We start from the raw sequence: 15,907 nt of genomic DNA, 5'->3' as shown, positions 1-15,907 counted from the left end.
AGCTCTTCCCTCCATTTCACTCCCACATCACCATTTAAACTTCTGTCATAAGCACTCATCACTTTCTACTTATCATTATTGGTTTACAAGTCTGTCTTAGTCATTAGACATGGAATTCCTCCAGGGTGGATACGAAGTGCCTTATTCATCTCTTTATCCTTGGTACTGCACAGGGCAGACACCAAGTGGACACTTAGTAAAATGTCTGGTGAATGTCACCTTCTCGAGCCAACTCGCTCAGCTCCATGGCATGATCCACCTCCCCTTCCAACTGTTCCTCAGCTGCTATGGTATCCTCTTCATCCTCCGCTAGGAAAGAGACAGAAGCAAGATTAATAGGGAAAGAGGCTAGAGGCACAGGACACAGTCCAAATGAAACAGATGAGAAAGCCTGAAAGGTTAGGTCCAGACAATTCATTCAAGGGGTAAGGGGCAATAGGACAAACAGAACAGCCCTGACCTTCCTCTTCGTTGGCAGTAAACTCTTCATCATCTTCATCTGGATGCCAAGGCCGTTTGTTGCGCTGTGTGACAGCAGAGGGTGGGGGCTTTATCTGTATGGCAAAAGATAAAAAAGGGAAGGGTCTAAGGTTAGAGTAGCAGAAGAATGGCACAAACTTGAAAAAGATGTCACAGGAGAATCTCTGTCCCACTGAGTGACAGTTGCCACTGGTATAATCCCAGGGCAAGAATACAATCAAGGGTTTTCTCTCAGCACCAGCTACCAAATCCTGGCCCCACTGCCTGGGGAAGGACCTGTGAAAAGTGCCAGGTAACAAATAAAGGCACCCAACGCTTCCCCATGCACTTGAGACATATGGAGAAACAGAAAAGACTTAAGGGTAACATGCCAGCTTCCAACCTATAAGCCAATAAGGGAACATTAGGGCACATTCAGAGAAGTGGCAAGTAACGGTCAGAGCAAGTACTTTCTCAAGACCACAAAGCAATTGAAAGTGCAATACGCTCTTCCACTATAGCGCCAAAACCTGCCAATCACAAAATGCAACTTGCCCCAAACAGATTCTTCCCCAGTCATCCCCAAAGAAGAGCCCAAATGTCCATTATTAGTAGAACTCCTAAAACTCATAACCAACCTCATAGCCCGGAACTCAGACCCTGAACCTCTCCCTCTGCTCCCCCTTTGAACCCTCCCTCTGCTCCTTCTGCCTATACCTCCAACACCTGAGGGGGCTCTTCTTCAGCACCTTCTTCAGGCCCATCTCGGGTGTCACTATCATGAGATGAGGGGGTTTGAGAGGGGCTGGAAGGCCCTTCCAGCAGCTGAGGGGGAAGGGAACGGAGCAGCTCTTCCAGTGGCAATTCTCCCTCACGGCGAAGCAGCTCAATCTCACGCCTCTGGGCCTCTGCATCATTGCCTTCCTGTTGTTCTTCAACTTCAATGGTTTCCTCATCATCCTCTTCCTCCTCCTCTTGGGGTTGAAAGTCCCCATCTATAGCAGGAGAACAAGGTCACAAAGTCCACGGGCCCTGCAAGCCACAGGGTGGGTTTTTCAGCTCTGGAAAGGGTACATGAGGAAGAGTAACAGGGCCAAAGAGAACACACACCTTCATCATCCAGGCGGGAAGCAGAGGGTGGAGGACTGGAGGCAGCTGAGGAAGAGCCGAGGCAAGGGGAAGAGCCTGCTTTGCTGGAGGTTAATGGCTGGTTGAGGCTCTGAGACAGAAGGTCTGAGTACTTTTCAGTTTGCCCTACAATGAAGTCCAAATGCAGATCCAGGGCTTTTTTGCGCTTTTCCTCAAGCCGGGACTGTTGCTTAAATTGCACCACCTGCCACAGATGTGAAAGGGACTGCTCACCAAGATAACCATTTATTTATGTACTTTTTTTTTTTTTTTTTTTTTTTTGCCCCACCAGGTGAGTGCAGTCTGGATCATGGCCATCGGCTCACTGCAAGCCATTCTCCTGCCTCAGCCTCTCCGAGTAGCTGGGACTACAGGCGCCCGCCACCACGCCCGGCTAATTTTTTTTTTTGTATTTTTAGTAGAGACGGGGTTTCACCGTGGTCTCGATCTCCTGACCTCGTGATCCACCCGCCTCGGCCTCCCAAAGTGCTGGGATTACAAGCGTGAGCCACCGCGCCCGGCACTATTTATGTACTTTTTACCCGATGTTTAGGGACGCCTTCTTTAACCAGATCCTGGACTGGTCTCTTTGGAGACTAAAACTAAATAACCTTAGGGGCTTACTATGGTCTAAAGGAAGCACAAAGGGAGCATGCAGGAAGAAGAGCCAGCTTCGCCTCAGGTGGAGGGAAGGTTTGCAATCTGAAGATGGATTTTTTTTTTTTTTTTTTTTTTTTAAAGAGAATGAGGTCTCACTATGTTGGCCAGACTAGTGTCAAACTCCTGGGCTCAAATGATCTCCTGCCTTGCCCTCCCACGTAGGTGGAACTACAGGCATGCATCACCACACCCAGCTGGAATTGGATCTCAAAAAATAGGTAGGTGGGCCAGGCACAGTGGCTCATGCCTGTATTCTGAGCACTTTGGAAGGCTGAAGTGGGAGGATCACGTGAGGTCAAGAGTTCGAGACCAGCCTGACTGACATGGTGAAACCCCCATCTCTACTAAAAGTACGAAAATTAGCCAGGCGTGGTGGTGGGCACCTGTAAACCCAGCTACTTGGGAGGCAGAGGCAGGAGAATCGCTTCAACCTGGGAGGCAGAGGTTGCAGGAAGCCCAGATTGCGCCACTGCACTCCAGCCTGGGAACAAAGCAAGACTCCGTCTCAAAAACAAAAAAAAAACAGGTAGGTGAAGCCAGGCATGGTGGCTCACACTTTGAGAGGCCAAAGCGAGAGGATCGCTTGAGCCTAGGAATTCAAGATCAGCTTGATGTGTAACAGCGAGACCTTGTCTCCACAAAAAAATATTTTTAGGTCAGGTGCGGTGGCTCACATCTATAATCCCAGCACTTTGAGAGGCTGGGGCGAGTGGATAACCTGAGGTCAGGCGTTCAAGACCAGCCTGGCCAACAAGGCAAAACCCTGTCTCTACAAAAATTACAAAATTAGCCAGACATAGTGGCACATGCCTGTAATCCCAGCTACTCCAGAGCCTGAGGCAGGAGAATCACTTGAGCCTGGGACAGGCAGAGGTTGCAGTGAGCCAAGATTGCACCACTGCCCTGGGTGACGGGGCGAGACTCTGTTTCACAAAAAAATTTAAAAAAAGAAATTACGCAGTGGCTCATGCCTGTAATCCCAGCACTTTGGGTGGCCGAGGCGGGCGGATCACGAGGTCAGGAGATCGAGACCATCCTGGCTAACACGGTGAAACCCCGTCTCTACTAAAAATACAAAAAATTAGCCGGGCGAGGTAGCAGGCGCCTGTAGTCCCAGCTACGCGGGAGGCTGAGGCAGGAGAATGGCGTGAACCCCGGGGGGCAGAGCCTGCAGTGAGCCGAGATCGCGCCACTGCACTCCAGCCTGGGTGAAAGAGCGAGACTCTGTCTCAAAAAAAAAAATAAATAAATAAAATAAAAAAAGAAATTAAAAAGAATTTTTTTAATTAGCAAGATGTGGTAGCACACGCCTGTGGTCCCAGATACTTGGGAAATTGAGGCAGGAAGATCGCGTGAGCCCAGGAGGTTGAGGATGCAGTGAGCTGTGATCGTACCACTGCACTCCAGCCTAGGAGACACAGCAAGACTCTGTCCAAGACAATTAAAAAATAGGTAGCTGTTCCCTAAGTACACATGAGGAAAAAGGCATTCCCAGCAGCATAAAGTCTATGTGTAAATGGCCAGAGATATACAAAAGAAAGGTGGATATGGAGTGGAAGGGAGAAGGAAAGAACATGGCAGGAGGCAAGACCGAAAATATAGACGGAATCCAGGTAGTACTTAAAAAATAATTACAACTTACTATACGGGCAGTGGGAACTTTGACGGAATTTAAGCATGTGCTAAGTGGCACAAATACATTTCAGTAAACACATGCTAAATACCCTGTAAGGGACAGATGGCCTAGAGGTGTCAAGGAGAACTATTAACAATCCCCAAAGGAGGACCCATATTTTGCCACTATACTTTTTTATCCAAACATAAACGTCATTAGAGTTGCCTGAAATTATATTTACTCCCTCAAGAAGTTTCTCGATCATTCCTACTACCATGCCATCTACCAATCTAATCCAAGGCCATTGTCCTCTCCTGATCCCCACTGTCTACCTTCTCCACATTGCTCCAGAACTGCCTGACATCCTTGGCCATGGTGGAAGCGATTCGACGCAGCTTGGCCTGCTCCTCCCTCCGGGCCCGTTCCTCTTTCTGCCGCTGCTCCTCGTGGTGCCGGATCACCATGCGCACCACCTGTGGGAATGAAGACCCAGGGAGAAAACACTCAAAGCCAGACTTCCCCACCCAAAGGCAAAGAAAATAATCAAGGCCAAGAAATCTGGAAAATCAACAGTTTGCCTCTTAATGCCTACACCATTCTGTCTGGTCCCCTTCCAACTAACCCACCCTTCAAGGGAAGGAACAGACCTGAAAAGGAAAAGGAAGACAGTCCCAGTGGAAGACCTACCTTCCGGGCCACACCCCGTTTCCAACGGCGCTCCTGAGCAAAGTCAGCAGAGAGCCACTGCATCTCTTCACACAGATAGTCCCAGTGACCTTTGGTGCGAGGGGGCTCTGGCACCTTAGGCAGCCTCTTCAGTGACCAAAAACCCTCCTTCCGCAGCTCAGCAATCCGAGTCTCGATCTCGGCCTCCTAATCAGGGAGAGCCAGATCAATCAACAGTTCTAAATGCACACTCCATCTCACTGCCACAGCTGAATTCCTGAGCACTAAGCGGGCTGAGTGTGTTATGCTTATGTTTAGTCCACATACCAAACCTACAGGCGGGTATCATACTCTCTTCAGAGGAGGGAAAAAAGATCAGGAAGATGAGGAGGGAAAAAAGATCAGGGACATTAAGTGATTTGCCTAAGATCACACGGCTAGGAATAGAAAATGGGAATCAAAAATAGGTCTGAGGACTCCAGACAGCAAATTTCATGCTCTTTCCCTTATTTAACACAATCTCCACACCCTATAGACATAGGAGAGACTTGGGAAATCATATCCCAAGGGGAGCTTCCCAGAGGAGTAGGGAACACATACTTCCCTCTTGATTCTAGATACAAGCAGTCATCATCATTGTAGAATTCTATGTACTCAGAGTATGTTCACGATGCATTAAGCTTAGAATTATACAGTGCCCAACTGACACACTGTTGTTTTTAAAAATACTACTTTTGTAAAAATGTGTATGTTTATGTAAAAAATACTGAAACGTTATACATGAAGTGTTTAACACTGATTAGGTGTAAAAAAGAGTGGTCATTTCTACTAAAGTTTCTACACTGATTGTCTTTTATAAAAAAAGCATTTAAAATTTTTTTGACAGAGATGACTCAAAAAATTCAGGACAACTGCCTTATTTTTCTGAATCTCACTCAGAAATCTGAGTGAGATTTTTCTGGATCTCACTCTGCTGCCTAGGCTCAGGTTATCTTCCCAACTCAGCCTCCCAAGTAGCTGAGACTGACTATAGGCACATGCAACCATGCCCAGCTAATTTTTTTGTATTTTGTGTAGGGACGAGGTTTCACAATGTCAAGGCTGGTCTGCAACTCCTGGGCTCAAGCAATCCACCTGCCTGGGATTCCCAAAATGCTCAGATTATAGGCGAAAACCACTGCACCCAGCCTCTGCCTTTGTTATTTCTGTTCTCTCCTGATAAAAACTAAATCAGAGAAAATGACAGCCAGAGACGAGACAGAACTAAATGGCCTGACAGTGAAGGAAACATCAAGAAAGACGTGGATATTAAACCAGCTGCTCTCAAACTTGAGCAGGCACCAGAATCATCTGGAGGACTTTTATAAACAAGTTATGCTCACGCCTGTAATCCCAGCACTTTGGGAGGCTGAGGCGGGCAGATCACGAGGTCAGGAGATCGAGACCATCCTGGCTAAAACGGTGAAACCCTTATCTACTAAAAACACAAAAAATTAGCCACGCATGGTGGCGAGCGGTTAGTCCCAGCTACTCGGGAGGCTGAGGCAGGAGAATGGCGTGAACCCAGGAGGCGGAGCTTGCAGTGGGCCAAGATCATGCCACTGCACTCCAGCCTGGGCAAAAGACTGAGACTCCCTCTCAAGAAAAAAAAAAAAAACCTGATTGCAGCCGGGTGCAGTGGCTCATGCCTATAATCCCAGCACTTTGAGGCCAAGGCTGGCAGATCACAAGGTCAAGAGATCGAGACCATCTTGCCAACATGGTGAAACCCCATCTCTACTTAAAATACAAAAAATTTAGCGAGGCGTGGTGGCGGGCACCTGTAATCCCAGCTACTCAGAAGGCTGAGGCAAGAGAATGGCTGTGAACCCAGGAGGCGGAGCTTGTAGTGAGTCAAGATCGTGCCACTGCACTCCAGCCTGGGCGACAGAGCGAGACTCCATCTCAAAAAAATAAATAAAAATAAAAATAAAAACTAAAAACAGCCGGGCGCGGTGGCTCACGCTTGTAATCCCAGCACTTTGGGAGGCCGAGGCGGGCGGATCACAAGGTCAGGAGATCGAGACCAGGGTGAAAAAAAAAAAAAAACTAAAAACAGATTGCTGGGCCCTACCCTCATAGTTTCAAATGGGTCGGTGGGTGAGGGGTACCAAGAATTTGCGTTTTTTTTTTTGTTTTTTTTTTAGACAGAGTCTCACTGTTACCCAGGCTGGCATGCAGTGGCATCATCTCAGCTCACTGCAACCTCCGCCTCCCCAGTTCAAGCAATTTTCCTGCCTCAGCTTCCTGGGTAGCTAGGACTACAGGCCTGCGCCACCACGCCAGGCTAATTTTTGTATTTTTAGCAGAGATGGGGTTTTGCCACGTTGGCCAGGCTGGTCTCAAACTCCTGACCTCAGGTGATCCACCCACCTCGGCCTCCCAAAGTGCTGGGATTACAGGCATGAGCCGCCACGCCCGGCAGAGAATTTGTGTTTCTAGTAAGTTCCCATGTGATGCTGATGCTGCTGGCCCAGAGACCACACTTACCACTGGATAAATGTAACAGACTGCAGGACAGAAATAAGTAGAAACCAGTAAATCTTAAGAGCATCACTTTACAAAGTGCTTTCGTGTCTATTTTCTCTTTTCCTTTTTTTTTTGAGACAGGATCTTACTCGGTTGCTCAGGCTGGAGTGCAGTGGCATCATTATGGCTCACTGAAGCCTTGACCCTGGGCTCAGGTGATCCTCTCAACTCAAGCTCCTGGGTGGCTGAGACTGCTACAGGCACGTGCGACTATGCCCAGCTAATTTTTTGTACTTTTACAGAGATGGGGTTTTACCACATTGCTCAGTCTGGTCTTGAACTCCCGGGCTCAAGAGATCTGCCTGTCTCAGCCTCCCAAAGTGCTGGGTTTACAGGTGTGAGCCACTGCACCTGGCCTTGCTCCTATAATTTAAACCTCCTAATAGCCTATAAACTATTATATCATTCCTATTTTATTTACAGCAAGGAAAATGAGACTCAGTATTCAGGCAATTTGCTCACGATCATATACATTAAGGCAGAACCTATACCCTAAATCCATGACAAAAAAGAAAAGAAACATAAAATACTCAAGAGGATGTGGGAGTTTAGAGAAGATAACTCCCAAGAATCTTCATGAGCCTTCCTAATACGTACATGCTTGGCCTGTTCTGCGATTTCGGCATGGCTCTTCTCCCACTTTGGGCCCTTGTTAGCCAGGTCAGCAGCCTGGGATAAGCTGAACCCCTCCAGGGGCACTGTGGCACCATCTGGGGGGCCTGGAGGTCCATCTAGTGAAGAATCTTGAGCTATGTGCTGCGGGGAGATGCCGCCTGCCCCACTAGAGGCTGGGGAACTGGATGAGGCAGGGGACACAGGATTGCTGCCTGTCATGCCGTCCGACACCATCTAGAAAAGAGGAAAATGATGGAGAAAATAAAGGCTTCGCACTGTGCTCAGTGTTTTAGGCACGTTATTTCATTCGATCTTCACACACACACACAAAAACTGTGTAGAGTAAGGTATAAACCTTATTTTCGTAAACACAAACGTTCGGGATAAAGTTTTATTTTATTTACTTTTTTATTTTTTTTGAGATAGGAGTCTCACTCTGTCGCCCAGGCTGGAGTGCAGTGGCGCGATCTCAGCTCACTGCAAGCTCCACCTCCCGGGTTCACGCCATTCTCCTGCCTCAGCCTCCTGAGCAGCTGGGACTACAGGCGCCCGCCACCATGCCCAGCTAATTTTTTGTATTTTTAGTAGAAACAGGGTTTCACCGTGTTAGCCAGCATGGTCTCGATCTCCTGACCTCGTGATCCGCCCGCCTCAGCCTCCCAAAGTGCTGGGATTATAGGCGTGAGCCACCACGCCTGGCCTTGGGATAAAGTTTTAATAAGGGACTCGAGATGGCAGAGCCAAGTTTATAGATGCTTGACATGCAAGAATTATGTCCTGACATTTACACAGTTCCCAAACTTAAGAAAATATACATATACATATGCCAAGGGTGATGGCTCACGCTTGTGATCCCAGCACTTTGGGAGGCTGAGGTGGGTGGATCACCTGAGGTCAGGAGTTTGAGACCAACCTGGCCAACATGGTGAAACCCCGTCTCTACTGAAAATACAAAAATTAGCTTGACGTGGTGGTGGGAGCCTGTAATCCCAGCTACTCGGGAGGTTGAGGCACGAGAATCGCTTGAACCTGGGAGGCAGAGGTTGTGCAGTGAGCTGAGATCGCGCCACTGCACTCCAGCTTGGATGACAGGGTGAGACTCTGTCTCGGAAAAGAAAAAAGAAAAAAAAAAAAATATATATATATATATACACATAGCATATGATTTCAAATTCTGATCCTTTCAGAGCCTCAGTGATTTTATTCACATAAACAACTCCCTATTTTCCCTCCATTTTCAGAACAAGTGTGACAAATTCACTTATGCAATAAACGTGAGCTACCACTAAATTCAACAGCCACCAATAAATCCCAAGCCACCTTAACCTCTTCACTGGACAGGCAGGGACTGGAGGCATAGCCACTGTTCTCAAACACCCAACATGTCACTTTACAAGGTACTGCAAAAGCATTAAGAAATGGAAGCTGGGCTCAGTGGACTTTGGGAGGCCGAGGCGGGCGGATCATGTGGTCAGGAGTTCCAGACCAGCCTGACCAACATGGTGAAACCCCGTTTCTACTAAAAATACAGAAATTAGCCAGGTGTGGTGGCATGAGCCTGTAATCCCAGCTACTTAGGAGTCTGAGGCAGGAGAATTGCTTGAACCAGGAGGCAGAGGTTGTAGTAAGCTGAGATCGTGCCATCGCACTCCACTCCAAGGAAGGAAGGAAGGACGGAAGGAAGGAAGGACGGAAGGAAGGAAGGACGGAAGGAAGGAAGGAAGGAAGGAAGGGTGGAAAATAGGGCTGGGCATGGTGGCTCACACCTGTAATCCTAGCAATTTTGGAGGCCGAGGCGGGTGGATTACCAGAGGTCAAGAGTTCGAGACCAGCCTGATCTACATGGTGAAACCCCATCTCTACTAAAAACACAGAAAATTAGCTGGGCGTGGTGGCGGACACCTGTAATCCCAGCTACTCAAGAGGCTGAGGCAGGAGAATCACTTGAACGCAGGAGGTGGAGGTTGCAGTGAGCCAAGATCGCACCACTGTACCCCAGCCTGGGCAACAAGAGCAAAACTCTGGGCCAGGCGCAGTGGTTCACACCTGTAACGCCAGCACTTTGAGAGGCGGAGGCGGGCGGGGATCACGAGGTCAAAAGATGAAGACCATCCTGGCAAACATGGTGAAACCCCGTCTCTACTAAAAACACAAAAATTAGCCAGGCGTGGTGGCGCGCACCTGTAGTCCCAGCTACTCAGGAGGCTGAGGCAAGAGAATTGTTTGAACCCGGGAGGCAGAGGTTGCAGTGAGCTGAGATCACGCCACTGCATTTCAGCCTGGTGACAGAGCGAGACTCCATCTTAAAAAAAAAAAAAAAAAAAAAAAGAAAGACATGGAAAACAGCCCGGGCCTAGTGGCTCACAAGTGTAATCCCAATACTTTGGGAGGCCGAGGTGGGTGGATCACCTGAGGTCAGGAGTTCAAGACCAGCCTGGCCAACATGGTGAAACCCCATCTCTACAAAAATATAAAAATTAGCCAGGCATGATGGTGGGTGCCTGTAATCCCAGCTACTCGCAACGCTGAGGCAGGAGAACTGTTTGAACTTGGGAGGCGGAGGCTGCAGTGAGCCAAGATCACGCCATTGCATTCCAGTCTGGGTGACAGAAAGATACTCCATCTCAAAAAAAAAGAAAAAAAGAAATAAATGGAAAACAAAGTCCTACTGAAATGTGGATACTCAGGGAATTCACAAATTCACTCCAGAACATAAGCCTTACACTGCGCCACTCAAATTCCTACCTCGGCTAAATGACAAAAGACTGTATGTCACACATTTCCTCAGTTTCTCAGGAAAATTATAAATACCAAATTTATAAACATGAAAAGTTTACTGTACTGCTCGCTTTGGCACCACATATACTAAAACTGGGAGGGCATAGAAAACATTAGCATGGCCCCTGTGCAAGGATGACACAATAAAGAAATCCTTTTTATAAAAAAGTTTAAAAAATTAAAAAGAAAGCTCACTGTACACACACCTAGATGTGTTTAAAAGCCATTTTTTTTTCCTACCCCACACCCTTCCTTGGTATGAGAAACGAATGAACACTACACACCATCCATAGGCTTATCCTACTCCAGTTCTGATAGAAGTTAAACTATTCTCAAAGCGTACGGCCTTAGAAGCATGGTGCCCCGATCTCCATTTCCAACCTAGCTTAATTCAACCTTTTTCAGGTAACGAGGCGCTTTTGCACTCTTGGAGATAATATTACACTAATGTTAAATGGAATGTGAGTATCCAACAGACCTGACATACTACCGCCCAGCCCCCCTGAGCACCAAAGATTCTCCAAAACTCTCCACAAATATTCTCCTGCCCCATTTCTTCTTCCTCACACCCAACAATCCACAAAGCAGAAGCAGAGAAGGAACTCTCCCCACTTTCAAACCTGTGTCTGTAGGACTGGGAGCTGAAGGTGAGCAGGGGAGGGGCTGCTCTGCATGGTCCCACTCCCAGGCTCCTCCTTGGATGCCTGAAGAATGACTGGGTCGTTATCACCACTGCTGCTGGCCGAGGGGCTGGCGTCCGGCTGCAGGGCATGCTGGGAGCTGGCCTCATTCTGGGCCACCGGCCACCGGGACCCGCCTTCCAGGGCCCGGGGCCCACCAGGGCGTCCCAGCCTCCGCTCAGGTCCACCAGCCTCTGGAGCACCTAAAGTAGGGTAAAAAAAAAAAAAGACAGAAATGCAGTTAAAGGGGATGAAAAAGTATTTTTAAAAAACCAGAAATAGGGCCGGGTGTGGTGGCTCACGCCTGTAATCCCAGCACTTTGGGAGGCCGAGGCGGGCGGATCAGGAGGTCAAGAGATCGAGACCATCCTGGCTAACACAGTGAAACCCTGTCTCTACTAAAAATACAAAAAATTAGCCGGGCGTGGTGGCGGGCGCCTGTGGTCCCAGCTACTCGGGAGGCTGAGGCAGGGGAATGGTGTGAACCCGGGAGGCGGAGCTTGCAGTGAGCCAAGATCACACCACTGCACTCCAGCCTGGGTGACAACGAGACTCTGTCTCAAAAAAAAAACACAACCCGAAATAACACTGAATAAAGAAAGAGAAACACAGAAATTACAGGTTACATTTCTTGAGCACTTACTATGTATGAGATACTTTTAGTACTTGTTTGATGTGTTCTATAATCCTCACAGCTACCTTAAAAACCAAGCGCTTTTCACAGCATAACAAATATTGACTTCCTCCTGCACACAACGGATAAAGCCATGCAAAAAGGATTCCCGACCTAAATGGAGCTTACATTCTAATATAATCTGTTTTGTAAGTTAGGAAGTTAAGACCTTATGATTTGCGGAAGGTCACACAGTAAAAAAGTGGTAGGAGGACTTCAATCCACATAGTCTAATGCCAAAACCATGGAAAACCTGCTACTCTTCCTGGTAGAGCCAGGTTGACCATGTTTTCCTCAACCCACCGCCTCAGTTCTGTTGTACTACTAAAATCAAACCCTCCACAGAAAAATCACATGCAAACATTCCCATGCTTCTCCAGAGTGAAAATCACCAATACGGACCTATAATTGCTTTCATTATCTCAAACATTTCTCCCATTAGCATCAGCACACAAAATGGTAGCAGATCCCTCACCTGTGTGAGCTGAGACCACACCCCTTGTGAAAGTCTGCACTTCCACGGTGCCGCCGTACTGAAGGGATTCACACCTGAAACATCCACCAAAACGTATTATTTACTCCAGTTTTTTGAGACGTTTAAATATACCCAAATCAGTTAAAAGACCAGAAACAGAAAAACTACAGTAGTAGGAAAAGCTCACATTTCAGGGAAATGCAAATCAAGTTTTGTGAATTCCGAAGGGACATACGATCCTGCCTGGGGGCAGGATCAGGAAAGGAGTGGAGAAAGAAAGTTTAAAAATTTTAAGTGCAAAGGCTCCAACCACAGAATGGAAGACAAAAAAAAAAAATACAGCAAAAAATAGCTGTCACATCCAGAACCTCAGAAAGGTGCTACCTGCCTGCGTGCCTTTCCAGTGAGGGCTGAACGCACAAATGAGAGTGGAACTCCCAGGAAGAGTCAACAAACATGCTGGTCACAGGAAAATCCGCCCGGGATTCAGGGCAGGGCGCTGTGAATCCCGTACCTGCGCCTTGAGACACTTCCCCAAATACAAAAACCACAGCAAAAGGAGACTCAGGAGCAGTCAAAAGCGAGAGGCCGCACTGCCAAGAACCACAGCAAAAGGAGACTCAGGAGCAGTCAAAAGCGAGAGGCCGCACTGCCAAGAACCACGCGCCGGAAACAGGCAGTGTGAACCCGCAGGAGGCCCGGAAATGTTTCCCCAGTGTTTAAGGAAATTCCTAAACCACAGTGCCGGCTTTGATTCACTCCCTACCCCGCCACACTTTCCCAAGACCCGAGCTCACCAGAAGCCAACAAGCCTGAACTCCTGACTCCAGGTTTCGTGACCATCTCCCTAGCCCTCCCGACGGACTGACCTCGCGTGACCCCTGACCTCTGCCCAAGTTGCCACTAGCCCTGAGATAGCCCCGCCCCCTCCAGACTCCCACCCCACCCAACGTGCGCGCCGGGCGGGGGAGGGGCCCGCGCGTGCGCGGCTGGAGGCGGAGCGAGCCGGCTGCGCGCACGGCTCGGGGGCTCCCGCCAGAACCCGAACCCACGCACACAAGGGTCGCGGGGCTGGGAAGCTCCTCATCCAAGCCCGTCAGGGAGCCCCCCCCCCCCCATCACTCGACCGCGAAAGACTGAGAAAAGGGAGGGTTCGTGCCACCAGGTCCTGGTCCCCCGGCTAGATGTGGTGGGCGCGCGCCCCGACTACTCGTCCCACGCCCCCCTTCCTCTTCCCGCGCGCCCCTGAGGGGTGACTGGGTTGGTGGGCGGGCAGGAGCGCACCTGGGTCCGTCCTCTCAGGGCTCGCTCGCTCGCTCAGGCACGCGTGCGCAGAAGGGCGGGAAGGCAGAGGAGACAGGCCGGGGCCCAGCGCCGGCCGGCCTGACCCCCTCAGTCTGTCTCTATGGGCGCGCGCCGACAGCCTCGCGCACCGGCCCCGGGGCCCCGGCTGAGGGTGCGCGCGCAGCACCCCGGGAAGGTGGGAGGGGAGGCGGTGGCGGAAAGATGCGCGCGCAGTCAGCCGTCATGGGAGGGGGAACTGTGGGGCGTCCGCCATCTTGTCTCCCTCTCCTTACCTGCGTCCTCGGGGGCGTGCGCACCAGCCCCCCTCCCGCCGAGGAGGGGGGAGGGCCCCCTCTTGGCCACCGCCTTCGCGGCCTTTAAACTCCCCTGGAGACTGCGGCTACCGCGACCACCTTGTCTGCACTGCCTCTTCTCGCAGCACACAGATGCGGACGGTGGGTGGGAAAAAGGGCAGACGCTACTCCCAGCGAACCGCCGCCGCCGCTCCCGAGGCCTCACCAAAATGGCCGCCGCCGTCTCGGCCGCCACCACCAGCACCACCACCGCCGCCACTCGCTCGGAATCGCTACCGCCGGCGCGGCCCGTCTTCTCGCGAGAGACAGTAACTGGAGGGTGGGGGAACGGGGAGGCTGGCGTGCTAGCGTAGGGCGCCGCACGGCGCGCAAGGCAGCCTGGGAGGTGTAGTCTCCCGGAGGCTGCGCGCTCGCCCCTCCTCGTAGCGCCTTTACCATCTGGACCTAGAGCTACCTGGGGCTGCATTGCGGCTGCCAGCTCGGACCACCGCCACCTCCCTTTTTATTTACAGATCACCCAGTAAGCTGCAGCAAGTTAGCAGTGGAACCTGGGCCTCCCGATTCCCATGGCAGCCCACTTATGTAGCGCTGCTTCGTTTTCCGCGAGGATGGTTTCCTGATAGCTTTCAAACACCTTTGCCATCTGTTCGCAAACTTTCTAGGTTAAGAATCCCTTTGAGAATCTGATACCTTTACCCCAGAACAGAACAATAAATAACAGCTACCTTCTACTGACACTACTTTGTGCATTGATTATTTCTTTTAATCCTAACAATGCTCCATTTTACAAACGAATTGAGGCTCAGGCGTTAAACACAGTGACAGATCCTGAAGTCAAGATTCCTAGCCAAGCAGTCTAACCCACAAGAATGCACTTGCTGTCATAAAATTTTACCACCTAAGCCCCCGCTAAGAGGCCAGGTTAGGAAGCCCTGATGAAGCTCCCCGTCCTCCATTCAGTTTAGCTCTTCCCTGCGAAGAGGATTGTTGGTCCCATTTTACAGATGAAGTTTGGGTTGAAAGAAAAGTGGATGATGCCCATCTTTTCTAGACCCTCCTCCCATCACTCCCAGAAGAGGGGATTCCCAGGCCAGAGTCTGAATGAATTGGAACTAGCCTTGTGCCATTAACTCCTTGCTATGTGACCTTGAGCAATTAACTTCACCTTTCTGAGCTTCAGTTTCATCTGTAAAGTGAGGATAGAATTGCTGATGTAAAATTGCTTTGAAAGATCTAAAGGGCCAGGTGCGGTGGCTCACACCTGTAACCCCAGCACTTTGGGAGGCCAAGGCAGGAGGATCACTTGAGGCCAGGAGCTCAAGACCAGCCTGGGTAACATAGACGTCCTCTCTACAGTAAATTAAAAAATTTTTAAATTATGAAAAAAACGGCCGGGCGCGGTGGCTCACGCTTGTAATCCCAGCACTTTGGGAGGCCGAGGCGGGCGGATCACGAGGTCAGGAGATCGAGACCACAGTGAAACCCCGTCTCTACTAAAAATACAAAAAAATTAGCCAGGCGTGGTGGCGGGCGCCTGTAGTCCCAGCTACTGGGAGAGGCTGAGGCAGGAGAATGGCATGAACCCGGGAGGCGGAGCTTGCAGTGAGCCGAGATTGCGCCACTGCACTCCAGCCTGGGTGACAGACCGAGACTCCGTCTCAAAAAAAAAAAAAAAAAAAAATTATGAAAAAAAAATCTCTAAAGGACCACCTAAATGTGGAGTGTATTTCAGTATAGTTCAGTGTTTCACACCCATGATCTTAAGGTCAAGGTTAGCCTTCTGATGTGCTTTACATAATGTTTATTTATTTATGTATTCATTTATTGAGATAGTCTCGCTCTGTCACCCAGGCCGGAGTGCAATGGCACAATCTTGGCTCCCTGCAGCCTCTGCCTCCTGGGCTCAAGCAATTCTCATGGCTCACTCTCCCAAGTAGCTGGGATTACAGGTGTGCACCACCACACTCAGCTAATTTTTCTATTTTTGGTAGA

General features: G+C 49.6%; 2 protein-coding genes and 2 non-coding genes across 8 annotated transcripts in view; 2 read left to right on the top strand and 2 right to left on the bottom strand.

The window, feature by feature from the left end:
• Positions 1-14,129, bottom strand: part of SRCAP (Snf2 related CREBBP activator protein) — a 42,949-nt gene extending 28,820 nt beyond the window's left edge. For 2 of the 4 annotated variants that reach the window (XM_032155677.2, XM_032155679.2), the window contains exons 1-10: positions 13,895-14,128; positions 12,318-12,391; positions 11,110-11,372; positions 7,694-7,945; positions 4,550-4,735; positions 4,195-4,335; positions 1,570-1,792; positions 1,177-1,454; positions 461-554; positions 220-309 (exon numbers count right to left, since the gene is read on the bottom strand). In XM_032155677.2, coding sequence (XP_032011568.1) covers positions 220-309; positions 461-554; positions 1,177-1,454; positions 1,570-1,792; positions 4,195-4,335; positions 4,550-4,735; positions 7,694-7,945; positions 11,110-11,163 — 1,318 coding nt within the window. In that variant the 5' untranslated portion in view covers positions 11,164-11,372; positions 12,318-12,391; positions 13,895-14,128. Of the gene's footprint in view, positions 1-219; positions 310-460; positions 555-1,176; positions 1,455-1,569; positions 1,793-4,194; positions 4,336-4,549; positions 4,736-7,693; positions 7,946-11,109; positions 11,373-12,317; positions 12,392-13,601; positions 13,714-13,894 lie in introns of those variants that run through there. The other 2 variants (XM_058440914.1, XM_032155678.2) reach the window with 2 other exon arrangements.
• On the bottom strand, positions 643-772 carry LOC116472086 (small nucleolar RNA SNORA30/SNORA37 family). The gene has a single exon (XR_004248995.1). It is a non-coding gene; the product is annotated as a small nucleolar RNA SNORA30/SNORA37 family (small nucleolar RNA).
• LOC116472041 (U6 spliceosomal RNA) lies at positions 10,550-10,651 on the top strand. Its single transcript, XR_004248958.1, has one exon. It is a non-coding gene; the product is annotated as a U6 spliceosomal RNA (small nuclear RNA).
• LOC116470259 (heterogeneous nuclear ribonucleoprotein U-like protein 1) lies at positions 13,297-14,652 on the top strand. Of its 2 annotated transcripts, none has more exons than XM_032155865.2 (3): positions 13,297-13,482; positions 14,041-14,223; positions 14,428-14,652. In XM_032155865.2, exons 2-3 carry the CDS (start codon positions 14,048-14,050, stop codon positions 14,600-14,602), a joined length of 351 nt encoding a protein of 116 aa, XP_032011756.1. In that variant the 5' UTR covers positions 13,297-13,482; positions 14,041-14,047; the 3' UTR covers positions 14,603-14,652. The 2 variants fall into 2 exon arrangements, with proteins under 2 accessions (XP_032011756.1, XP_058296907.1); XM_058440924.1 differs by having other exon boundaries at positions 13,297-13,506.
• The last annotated feature ends 1,255 nt before the right edge of the window (positions 14,653-15,907 follow it).

The sequence above is a fragment of the Hylobates moloch genome, unplaced genomic scaffold, assembly GCF_009828535.3.
Source record: "Hylobates moloch isolate HMO894 unplaced genomic scaffold, HMol_V3 SCAFFOLD_6, whole genome shotgun sequence".
Lineage (NCBI taxonomy): Eukaryota > Metazoa > Chordata > Mammalia > Primates > Hylobatidae > Hylobates > Hylobates moloch.
The sequence above is the reverse complement of the archived record's forward strand: the minus strand, read 5'-3'. Positions and strand labels throughout refer to the sequence as shown.

Excerpts from the sequence above, each read along its gene's own strand:
- LOC116470259 (XM_058440924.1), top strand. Across the intron at positions 14,224-14,427 it reads CCGTCTTCTCGCGAGAGACA|ATCACCCAGTAAGCTGCAGC; the intron begins GTAACTGGAGGG and ends TTTTATTTACAG.